This window comes from Trichomycterus rosablanca, chromosome 25 (assembly GCF_030014385.1).
Source record: "Trichomycterus rosablanca isolate fTriRos1 chromosome 25, fTriRos1.hap1, whole genome shotgun sequence".
NCBI classification, from domain to species: Eukaryota; Metazoa; Chordata; class Actinopteri; order Siluriformes; family Trichomycteridae; genus Trichomycterus; species Trichomycterus rosablanca.
In genome coordinates, this window is record NC_086012.1 from 5,231,638 (window position 1) to 5,244,711 (window position 13,074).

The 13,074-nt window shown below is 40.4% G+C and overlaps 1 protein-coding gene across 1 annotated transcript in view; it reads left to right on the forward strand.

The window, feature by feature from the left end:
* The first annotated feature begins 1,385 nt into the window (after window positions 1-1,385).
* Window positions 1,386-13,074, forward strand: part of dscamb (Down syndrome cell adhesion molecule b) — a 66,576-nt gene continuing 54,887 nt past the window's right edge. The window contains exon 1 of the mRNA XM_062987316.1: window positions 1,386-1,627. Within this exon, the coding sequence (XP_062843386.1) occupies window positions 1,585-1,627 (43 nt within the window). The 5' untranslated portion in view covers window positions 1,386-1,584. The remainder of the gene's footprint in view (window positions 1,628-13,074) is intronic.

The following is a 13,074-nucleotide window of genomic DNA, read 5'->3' on the forward strand; positions in this document are numbered from 1 at the left end:
CGTGCATCAGTGAGCCTTGGCCGCCCATGACCCTGTCGCCGGTTTACCACTGTTCCTTCCTTGGACCACTTTTGATAGATACTGACCACTGCAGACCGGGAACACATCCACAAGAGCTGCAGTTTTGGAGATGCTCTGACCCAGTCGTCCAGCCATCCCAATTTGACTTCTGGGTGTCCACACAGACAGAGTGAGGATGGCCAAAGTCCTGTCCAGGGTATCCCTGCCTTGCGCCCAGTGTTTTCTATTGGAACTGGACCCGCCATGACCTTGAGTTGGATAAAATGGCTAATGAATATTGAAATTAAAGAAAAATGATGACCCTGAGGAGGAAACCCATGCAGACACTGGAGAACATGCAAACTCCATATAGGAAGGACCTGGGGATCGAAACCCAGGAGTTTCTTGCTGTGACGTGACAGTACTACCCATCGAGCCACCGTACCACCCCCAATGTGTACAACAATAATTAATCTACTGTTTTGTTTTTTGACGGTGCGTTTTTGCTTGTCTGGTGAATATTTACCACCTCCGACCAGGGTTGCCAGATTTAATCCGTGGAGAAGCCAAAATTTTCAGCACCTTTCTGTACAAACATCACATAAACAGATTGAACACCTGGCAACCCTGAACCTTAAACGTTAAACCAAGGTTATGTGATTCGTTGTGTTTAAACAGGACTAATTCTATCTGAGCACTATTGAATAGGCGTGTGTGTGTGCGTGTGTGTGGAGGGCGGTGGATCCCATAAAGCCAATTTAAATACTGTCTCGTCTGCGTCTCGTCTTGTTCATACGCCCTTGGTCAGGTGGAACACAGGAACCACACAAAAAATGCAGTAAATTGTAGGGGGGAAAAAAATACCCGCACAATGTGATTAACGCTCCACATGAACTTATTGGCATAACGGTCGGATTTGCGCGTCATTCTCTGCTGTGCTGTTTTGCGCGGTGGAAGGCGGACCCCGGACCCGGGTACTCCTGCTCCTTTAAGGAACCGAGGGAGGGATGTAGGAGCACAATTGGACGCAGAGGAGAGCAGAGAAAGGGGATAAGAGAGTAGAGCTCTGATGTGATTAGGGTCAGAAAGAAACCATTAAAGAAAACCAGCTGCTGTGGCGCTTGAGGAGGGGAGAGGAGATGTGCGCAAGTTTGAGTTGCGGGACGGCGAGAGGAACGTAAAGATGGACTGAATTGAGCTCTTTCTGTCTGGACTTTTTCTTTGCTTATTACTGTACTCATGCAGAGGTGTATTTTGCCTTTATTGCACCTTTTTCCAAATGCACGTTGTAGTGCGCCTTCTTGCCTCTTGGTGCTGAGCGCTTTTTTTTAATGATACAACGTTGTTCCACCTGCCGCGCTTAGTGTGAAGCCGCTTTTACGCGTGACCGCCTCCCTCGGTCTCGGGCCTGGAACTGGAGGTGGGTGTCAAGCTGAAAAAATTTCATTTCTTTTTTCATTTTTTTAGATTTTAACCCACTGAGACAGATTGTCATAAGAGGAACATAGGAACAACTACAAGAGTGGAGAAAAGTGCGCAAAAGACGAAGAGAAAGCATAGAACTGGGATTGAACGCAGCGGGGCATGTGGATACTTGCATTTCTGTTTTTGCAGAGCATCTCAAATGGTAAGTTTATTATTTATTATTGCTTAATTTAGAATAGATTTCACATGCTTATAACTAAAATAAAAATTATGAAACAAATTAATTCTTCTTATTATTATTATTCGTATTCTTCTTCTTATTAATATTATTAATATTTATACAAGATATCATTTTGTACTTAGGAATTCAAAGCAAGTAAGTGAACAAATCAAACAAATTAATCAACCCTGTGCTCAAGGATCGCGCACACGCGCACCCGCGCTAATATGTGCACACAGGCCGGCGCGCTCGTCCTCCAAGGGGGGGATTTAGCGCATATTGCACAGGGTCGCGCGTTCCCTGCGATTCTCTTTCTCATCCTCATTCCGCTAAGTGATTTAAATGGCAATAAATGATGCAATGATGCAGGACGCAATTCTGTCGAATTGGCATGTGGGGGGCAAAGCGTGACGTGCATTACATGAGTTGGTCCTGGCCCATCCCCCCCCCCCCATCACGGTGAAGTTCACTGCATACTGCACACATACCTGTATATATTTATTATTTATTATTTGTCTGATTTAAAATGTGAAATTATTTTATCATTTATGATTTATTACAATAGGTTAGAGGTTAGTACACATATTTATCCTGATTTGCAATACTGTGCAATGTGTATATGGGCCTGCTATTGATTGATTTGCATTTAACCACTAATTAAAACAGGTGTATTAGTAAAGGCAGTGTAAAATATCATAGGTTTAATAGAAAATTAAATACAATATAATAGACTTAACAATTTATTTTATTTTTTCTGTAATAAACCATGGTGGAAAATAATGCATATATATATATATATATATATATATATATATATATATATATATATATATAATATTTACCCTGATTTGTAATACTGTGTTATGTGTATAAGGCCCTACTATTGATTTTAATAACAAATATAAATATGAATTTGCATTTAACCACTAATTAAAACTGAAACAACATCAATAACAGATCAGGTGTATTAATAAAGGCACTGTACATGTCATATGTTTCATAGCAAATTAAATAAAATATAATATAATAGACATAACCCACTATTTTATTTTTTTAATAAACCCTGATGGAAAATAATATATATATTGCTAATATACATATATATATATATAATAAAATATATATACACACACATACACACACACACACACACACACACACACACACAGCAGCCGTTAGTGGTTATTTAAAAATATTTACCCTGATTTGCTATACTGTGCTATGTGTGTAAGGGCCTATTACTGATTTTAATAACAAATATAAATAGGGATTTGCATTTAACCACTAATTTAAACAACAATTTAGGTGTATTGGTAAAAAAATGATCTGTAAAATGTTATAGGTTTCATAAGAAATTAGATAAACTACAATATAGATAAAATACAATATAATAAACTATATATATATATATATATATATATATATATATATATATATATATATATATATATATATATATATATATATATATATACTAACAGCTGTTAGTGGTTATTTACAAATATTTACACTGATTTACCCTGGTTATTTAAAAATATTTACCCTGATTTGCTATACTGTGCTAGATGTATAAGGGCCTATTATTGATTTTAATAACAAATATAAATAGGGATTTGCATTTAACCACTAATTAAAACTGAAACAACATCAGTATTGAGCAATGACAATAAAGTTGAATCTATCTATCTATCTATCTATCTATCTATCTATCTATCTATCTATCCATCTATCTATCTATCTATCTATCTATCTATCTATCTATCTATCTATCTATCTATCTATCTATCTATCTATCTATAACAGATCAGGTGTATTAGTAAAGGCACTGTACATGTCATAGGTTTCATAGGAAATTAAATAAAATACAATATAATACATTTAACAATTTATTTAATTTTTTTTATAAACCCTGGTGGAAAATAATGCATATATATATATATATATATATATATATATATATATATATATATATATATATATATATATACACTATATAATACTGTGCAATGTGTATAAGGGCCTGCTATTGATTTTTAATAACAAATATAAAAAAGGATTTGCATTTAACCACTAATTAAACAGGTGTATTAGTAAAGGCACTGCCTGTAAAATATCATAGGTCTCATAGGAAATTAGATAAAATGTAATAGAATAGACTTAACACCTGGTGGAAAATAATGCATAAATATGGACAAATTAAATGATTAACATATATAGTAAATACATAAATATGTAGAAAACCCTGATTTTAGCAGATAGGGTAAATAAAATGGGTAAAGAATGGCTTAAATCGGAATAATTCATGTGTGAAAATACAACACATGTATAAAATGTCTCACGAGCAGTGTTTGTCCTTGCACGTCTATCATATATGATTTAAAAAAAAATCCATACAATATGCATTTCCTGTAGCTTAACACTACAGTAACAAAAAAAAATTGTATTACTGATTTTATTAGCTATATATATATGAAAACATTATTAGGTGCGCACAAGAGGAAAGAAAATAGTAAAAAAGGATGGAAGGGAATATGCTAAACATCCAGAAATGACTGACAGACTGAATGGTTGCTATATGGAGGTACTATGCGACAATCAGAGAAGTAAACACACACTCCTGATGGTGTGGTTTGGTCATTCAGTCTAAAACTGCATTTTCGAATAACAGATTAAGGTGAAAATAATCACGACGTGGCTGACGTGGACAAGGACGATCCACATTGTGTCACGTTGGTTAAAATAAGCACTGTGCTTTATGCAAACATGACATCTCTAATAAAGACGATTGGTTTGTCAGTGGGATCAGTGTTGTACCAGCTCTTATTTTGACATTGTGTTCTTCTTGATGAGTACCCTGTTTATTTCTATTTCTAGGTTAGACATTACTGCATACGACACCCCCACAAAAGCAAGCACAGGTTTAAAAAAAAAAAAAAAGGTGTATATAAATATAAATATAAATATAAAACAGGTCTGTCTATGTGTCTTTTCAGCTTTTATAATCATGAGGAATAGTTTTACAGATGTATTACGCTTGCTGGCTCTCAGAAGCTGGCATTTTCTTCTCGGAAACCAAGTCTATTGTAGAAAATTCTAGATCCATGCAAGGTTTAGCACACACTTATTGGCCTGTCTCTATGGAAACCTCCATTATGAATGCCATGGCTGGATTTTTTTTTTTTTTTTTTTTTTTTTTTTTTTTTTTTTTTTTTTCAAATAAAGCAGGAGCAAAAAACCATCCCAGAAGAGAATGTACACCTACAGTCTTTCTCACTGCATTCTTTGGACGTAGTGATTACAATAATTTTACATTGTGAAACGGTGCCAAGTAAAATGTACATAAAATACACCGATCAGCCATAACATTAAAACCACCTCCTTGTTTCTGCACTCACTGTCCATTTTATCAGCTCCACTGACTGTAGTCCATCTGTTTCTCTGCATGCTTTGTTAGCCCCCATTCATGTTGTTCTTTAATGGTCAGGACCCCCACAGGACCACCACAAAGCAGATATTATTTAGGTGGTGGATCATTCTCAGCACTGCAATGACACTGACATGGTGGTGGTGTGTTAGTGTGCGTTGTGCTGGTATGAGTGGATCAGACACAGCAGCACTGCTGGACTCACTGTTCACACTATTAGACACTCCTTCCTAGTTGGTTCACCTTGTAGATATAAAGTCAGAGACAATTGCTGATCTATTGCTGCTGTTTGACTCGGTCATCTCCTAGACCTTCATCGGTGGTCACAGGACGCTGCACACGGGGCACTGTTGGCTGGATATTTTTGATTGGTGGACTATTCTCAATCCAGCAGTGACAGTGAGGTGTTTAAAAACTCCAGCAGCGCTGCTGTGTCTGATCCACTCATACCAGCACAACACACAGTAACACACCACCACCATGTCAGTGTCACTGCAGTGCTGAGAATCATCCACCACCTAAATAATACCTGATCTGTGGTGGTCCTGTGGGGGTCCTGAGAATTAAAGAACAACATGAATGGGGGCTAACAAAGCATGCAGAGAAACAGATGGACTACAGTCAGTAATTGTAGAACTACAAAGTGCTCCTATATGGTAAGTGGAGCTGATAAAATGGACAGTGAGTGTAGAAACAAGGAGGTGGTTTTAATGTTGTGGCTGATCAGTGTATATATATATATATATATATATATATATATATATATATATATACAGTGTATCACAAAAGTAAGTACACCCCTCACATTTCTGCAGATATTTAAGTATATCTTTTCATGGGACAACACTGACAAAATGACACTTTGACACAATGAAAAGTAGTCTGTGTGCAGCTTATATAACAGTGTAAATTTATTATTCCCTCAAAATAACTCAATATACAGCCATTAATGTCTAAACCACCGGCAACAAAAGTGAGTACACCCCTAAGAGACTACACCCCTAAATGTCCAAATTGAGCACTGCTTGTCATTTTCCCTCCAAAATGTCATGTGATTTGTTAGTGTTACTAGGTCTCAGGTGTGCATAGGGAGCAGGTGTGTTCAATTTAGTAGTACAGCTCTCACACTCTCTCATACTGGTCACTGAAAGTTCCAACATGGCACCTCATGGCAAAGAACTCTCTGAGGATCTTAAAAGATGAATTGTTGCGCTACATGAAGATGGCCAAGGCTACAAGAAGATTGCCAACACCCTGAAACTGAGCTGCAGCACAGTGGCCAAGATCATCCAGCGTTTTAAAAGAGCAGGGTCCACTCAGAACAGACCTCGCGTTGGTCGTCCAAAGAAGCTGAGTGCACGTGCTCAGCGTCACATCCAACTGCTGTCTTTGAAAGATAGGCGCAGGAGTGCTGTCAGCATTGCTGCAGAGATTGAAAAGGTGGGGGGTCAGCCTGTCAGTGCTCAGACCATACGCCGCACACTACATAAAATTGGTCTGCATGGCTGTCACCCCAGAAGGAAGCCTCTTCTGAAGTCTCTACACAAGAAAGCCCGCAAACAGTTTTCTGAAGACATGTCAACAAAGGACATGGATTACTGGAACCATGTCCTATGGTCTGATGAGACCAAGATTAATTTGTTTGGTTCAGATGGTCTCAAGCATGTGTGGCGGCAATCAGGTGAGGAGTACAAAGATAAGTGTGTCATGCCTACAGTCAAGCATGGTGGTGGGAATGCCATGGTCTGGGGCTGCATGGGTGCAGCAAGTGTTGGGGAGTTACATTTCATTGAGGGACACATGAACTCCAATATGTACTGTGAAATACTGAAGCAGAGCATGATCCCCTTCCTCCGGATACTGGGTCGCAGGGCAGTGTTCCAGCATGATAATGACCCCAAACACACCTCTAAGACGACCACTGCTTTATTGAAGAGGCTGAGGGTAAAGGTGATGGACTGGCCAAGCATGTCTCCAGACCTAAACCCAATAGAACATCTTTGGGGCATCCTCAAGCGGAAGGTGGAGGAGCGCAAAGTCTCGAATATCCGCCAGCTCCGTGATGTCGTCATGGAGGAGTGGAAAAGCATTCCAGTGGCAACCTGTGAAGCTCTGGTAAACTCCATGCCAAGGAGAGTTAAGGCAGTTCTGGGAAATAATGGTGGCCACACAAAATATTGACACTTCAGGAACTTTCACTAAGGGGTGTACTCACTTTTGTTGCCGGTGGTTTAGACATTAATGGCTGTATATTGAGTTATTTTGAGGGAAGAATAAATTTACACTGTTATATAAGCTGCACACAGACTACTTTTCATTGTGTCAAAGTGTCATTTTGTCAGTGTTGTCCCATGAAAAGATATACTTAAATATCTGCAGAAATGTGAGGGGTGTACTCACTTTCGTGATACACTGTATATACAGTATATATATGGTCAGAATCTATCAAAAGTGGTCCAAGGAAGGAACAGTGGTAAACCGGCGACAGGGTCATGGGCGGCCAGGGCTCATTGATGCATGTGGAAAGCGAAAGCTGGCCCGTGTGGTCCGATCCAACAGACGAGCTACTGTAGCTCAAATTGCTGGTTCTAATAGAAAGGTCAGGACTGTTTCGGTAGCAAAAGGGGGACCGACACAATATTAGGAAGGTGGTCATAATGTTATGCCTGATCTGTGTATATCACACAAAACTGTTCTGAACACATTTCTCTATCCAAAATGTATTCACATGTCTCTTTTGATAGACACATCATTTCAGGATCTTAGAATCTTAGAATTCGCGTCTGCCTTTAACACCCAGCAACCTTCAGGCAAAGTACAAATTTAAATGCACATAATTAATTAACACCGATGCTGTTCTGGGAGGGGAAGACAAGGACAGAAATGTGCTTCAGATGTGAAGCTAGAAACATTATAATCTCAGCCTGTAACACAGAATAAAATAAGGACATAGTAGAGTTCTGAGATGAGTATGCAATATGTATCACGTGTTGACAGGTAAATAAACTGACAGTAATCACGTGTTAAAAATAATCACTGAACTATTTAAGCTGTAAAACCCGAGCGCTGATTTGATTCCATTTGATGACTTGGAATTGTTTTGGTACGGGTTAATCTACTGGGGGCAATTATGATACTGTGCTGATTAAGGGACCATCTGTTCGAGTTTTGTGAGGTCTTAAGGATTCAAGGTCTTACGCCTTTCAATCTCCCGCAATCTATCTGAAGATTCTCTCAAGTCAGCCGGGCCTTGTTCAGGTGCTTGATGCAAAGCCTTACGAGGACTGACTGGATTAAAACCAATTATCGGAACATTTGCACATCTTGCCGTTTGTGTTTGTTGATGTGCCATTTGTAGTGAGAGGACTCAGCCATAACATTACAACCACCTCCTTGTTTCTACACTCCACTTACCATATAGAAGCGCTTTGTAGTCCATCTGTTTCTCTACCCTGTTCTTCAATTGTCAGGGCCCCCACAGGACCACCACAGAGCAGGTATTATTTAGGTGGTGGATCATTCTCAGCACTGCAGTGATGGTTTTTAAACACTGTGTCCACTCACTGTCCACTCTATTAGACACTCCTTCCTCGTTGGTCCACCTTGTAGATGTAAAGTCAGAGACGATCGCTCATCTATTGCTGCTGTGTGAGTCGGTCATCTTCTAGACCTTCATCAGTGGTCACAGGACGCTGTCCACGGGGCGCTGTTGGCGGGATATTTTTGGTTGCTGGACTATTCTCGGTCCAGCAGTGACTGCTGTGTCTTATCCACTCATACCAGTACAACACACACTAACACACCTCCACAATGTCAGTGTCCAGGGTGAACAGGACCACTGCTGAATGTCTAGAAGATGACCAACTCAAACAGCAGCAAGGTGGACCAACTAGGTAGGAGGTTCTAATAGAGTGGACAGCGAGTGGACACGGTATTTAAAAACTCCAGCACCGCTGCTGTGTCTGATCCACTCATACCAGCACAACACACACTAACACACCACCACCATGTCAGTGTCACTGCAGTGCTGAGAATTATTCACTACCCAAATAATACCAGCTCTGTGGTGGTCCTGTGGGGGTCCTGGCCATTGAAGAACAGGGTGAAAAAAGGCTAACAAAGCATGCAGAGAAACAGATGGACTACAGTCAGTAATTGTACGTATAATTAATATATAATAATAATATATAATTAATAATTTCATTTGATTCGCTCATGAGTATTTGCAGATCTGAAATCCAAACGTTTCTGTTGGATTGAGTCAGAACCTCGCCCCGGCGGTCATCCGAGTCCTTTCATTTAATTTGTCTGAGTCTGATTTTACACATAAACATATTAAATATTTATTTACTATGGCTCAGTTTACAAGGATCGATGTACAACGTCAAAGCATCTTATAGTCATAGCGATCTTATAGCAGGTGATATGCGTTTATAGTGTTTACCTTCGCCCATGCTTATTTTAGACCTGCACTGAAGTGATCAAATGTCAGGTGGTGTAACAACACATTTTTATTGATTTTAAACCTGGACAAGCTGCTGAACTTCACCATGAAGGTTGCTTGAGGTTTTCTCCCGACTTTTAGCGGGTCCAATTGCCCGTTTGCATCATGCTTTTTCCCCTCCGACACGTAGGCAGCAGCCGTATGCATTTTATCACCTGCACTAGGCGAGTGCTAATGCGGATCAGCACTGTGTACGGAGAGACACCCCCGCCCCTGTGCGGGCGGCATCAATCAGCCAGCAGAGGTCATAGTTGCATCAGAACTAATATCCCACCCCTATATGAACAACAGGCCAGTCATTGTTCATGTTGCCGCTCAGCCCAGCCGGATGGCAGAGCTGAGATTCGATATGATGTATTTAATCCCAGCTCCAGTGTGCTAGAGTGTGTTTTAACGCTGCACCACCTGAGTGGCATAAATGTAATTTTTAAGCTACCAGAATTTACTACAGTATATATTTAATTCCTATATAATATACTACCTGACTTTTGGAATCCATAAACACCCATAAACATTCCCATATTAAATTAATATTCATGTAGCCAAATGTATTTAAAATCAAAATTCAAATGAATAACAATAAGTACATTTACTACACTAAATTAACTCACTAAAATAATTTAAACTCTATTTACCATAGACTAAAATCAAGCAGTTAGTGTGCCTCCCCCCCCCCAATTTTCTCCCCTAATCTGGTCGTATCCAATTACCCTGATTGCGTTACACTTCACCTCTACCGATACAACTCTCCACCGCTGACTGAGCAGCTTGGAGGAAACCCATGCAGACACGGGGAGAACATGCAAATTCTGCACAGAAAGGACCCGGACCGCCCCACCTGGGGATCGAACCCAAAACCTTCTTGCTGTGAGGCAACAGTGCTACCCATTTAGCCCACTAAGATATATAATGATCTATCAGTATCTATCAAAAGTGGTCCAAGGAAGGAACAGTGGTAAACCGGCGACAGGGTCATGGGCGGCCAAGGCTCACTGATGCACGTGGGGAGCGAAGGCTGGCCAGAGTGGTCCGATCCAACAGACGAGCTACTGTAGCTCAAATTGCTGAAGACATTAATGCTGGTTCTGATAGGAAGGTGTCAGACTTCATGCCTCGACAGGTCCAACACAATATTAGGAAGGTGGTCATAATGTTAAGCCTCATCATTGTATATGTGTATACTGTTTATAAGAATAGATACACTACTGCTTCTTATTATTTTTAGTGTACCAGATGCACGGTATGCATCTTTTTGCATACCATATATTGTATATGTGCATGTTGTACATTCGCTACATCTTACTTACTTTATTTGTATTGGTTTCTCTATCTATCTATCTATCTATCTATCTATCTATCTATCTATCTATCTATCTATCTATCTATCTATCTATCTATCTATAATAAATTAGAAGATGATATATTGTGTAATTTCTTTATTTTAAATCATATTCATTTAATATTCATATTCATTCAACCTCTTTCTGTCAGTAAACACCTACTTGAGACGAGAGGAAAGACTGCATTATATATGTGTTTTTGTAGTTAAACGTCTCATTAGGATGCCATTTGCCTGGGTTTTATGGTGTGTTTCTTCCTTCTCTCCATCATCCTTTCCCCAGAAGTGATTATGCTAATTGCTGTTTGATTAGATGATTGAATTATAATTCGATTAATCTGGGGTGCTAAATGCTTTGAATACATTTCTGTCTCCTTGGTTGGCTGGTCCCCTCTCATCCAAAGCTAAAACACATTAAACGCAGACGGAGGAGAGAGACGTTCGGCAGAGACGGGATGAACAGCTGGTTTAAGCGAAAGCTGGGTAAAGGAATTGGAAGTCATTATGTCTCTTGATGGGTAATAGATGGCTGTGAAACTGGAGTGGCATATAAGAGCTATTAATTTAGTGGTATTCATAATAATATACTATTATAACCCCCCCCCCACACACACACAGTCCAAAAACATGCAGTCAGGTTAATTGGAGACACTGAATTGCCTTATAAGTGTGTGTGTGTGTATGTGTGTCTGCCCTGTGATGTTACTGTGTGCCTTGCGCCTATTGAAAAGCTGGGATAGGCTCCAGCACCCCCCCCCCCCCCCACCGCGACCCTAATTTGGATAAGCGGATAAGTGATGGAGAGTCACACACCGATATCCTCGTTCTTCCACTTCTGTACAGGCCCCTCAGGCTACTAACCAGGGTCCTTACACTGCATCGAAGACCCCAATCATGTTTTAGTCATGCCAGTTTTGTTCCTGTCCAGCTGACCGGTAGCAAGCTAAGTTTAGAATCCCAGCACTGGTGTGCTAGAGGAATCTCCCGCTATGTTAGGTTTAGACAATGATCGTTACAGCCTGGGATTTGTATATATATGCTAGTTTTGAGACCTCTTGACTTGGCTGATGGTCTCCATGCCCAAACTCCAGGACGTACACCGCTTCTGACCCAAATGCCCCAGAAAAGTCAGCCCCAGCATACTCAAAACCGTACAAATAAGCCACAAATGTTGTGGGATTCTGAACTTTTCAGGCCTGTGGATGAGTGGTATGACTAGAAGAGGAAGAAGGAAGCATATTCTGACATCAGCCTGGTGGTACTGGAAACCTGCAGCATATGGAGGGCAAGATGGACTCAAGTATCCTTGGACAATCCTTGGAGTAAACATCATGCCCCATCACTGGACAATGTGAATTCCAGCAGGACAGTTATTCTTAGAAGGTCTTAGAAGAAGTCCTAGAAGATCCTGGAGAGTCCAGTAGAGTCGCCTGACTGGAACCCCATAGAAACTCTTTGGTGGGATTTGAAGAAGGCAATGGCAGCATGCAAAACCAGGAATATTAGTGAAGAATGGGATACGATTCCTCAGGAACATTGTCAGAAGCTGGTGTCTGGCTATGCTTCACGTTTGCAGCAGGTCATAACGGGGCAAAAAAGGGGGCTCTACTAGGTACTAAAGATGCTTGTCATGAAGGGGTTGCATAATTCTGCGAGTATAGTAGACCTTGTTAAGGCCCACTTGAGTTTGCTAAACAGGACTGAAACAGAGATTCCCTGGTCTGATGAGGCAACTGTAGAACTCTGGGCAGAACAGCAAGCACCAAGTCTGCTGAAAAATGGGCACTGAATACTACCTGGCCAATGTCACTACATGGTGGTGGCAGCATCATGCTATGGATTGCCTCTCAGCGACAGGGACTGGCAGATTGGTAGGAACTGAGAGATGGATGAATGCAGCCAAATACAGAAACATTACAAAGTCAGACCAACAATGACCCGAAGCATACAGCCAAAACAACACTGTGGCTTCAGGGCACGTCTCTGAATGTTCTGAGTGACCCAGACTTAAACCCTATTGAAGATCAGTGAAGAGACATGAGCTTGAGAGGATCTGCCAATCAAAGGCTTGCATAGAGGTATCCAAGAAGACTTGCAGCTTCTAGAAATGACTGAATGAAGGTTCTAAATGATTTGGTAAATACGAGAGTTGAACCTGTTCA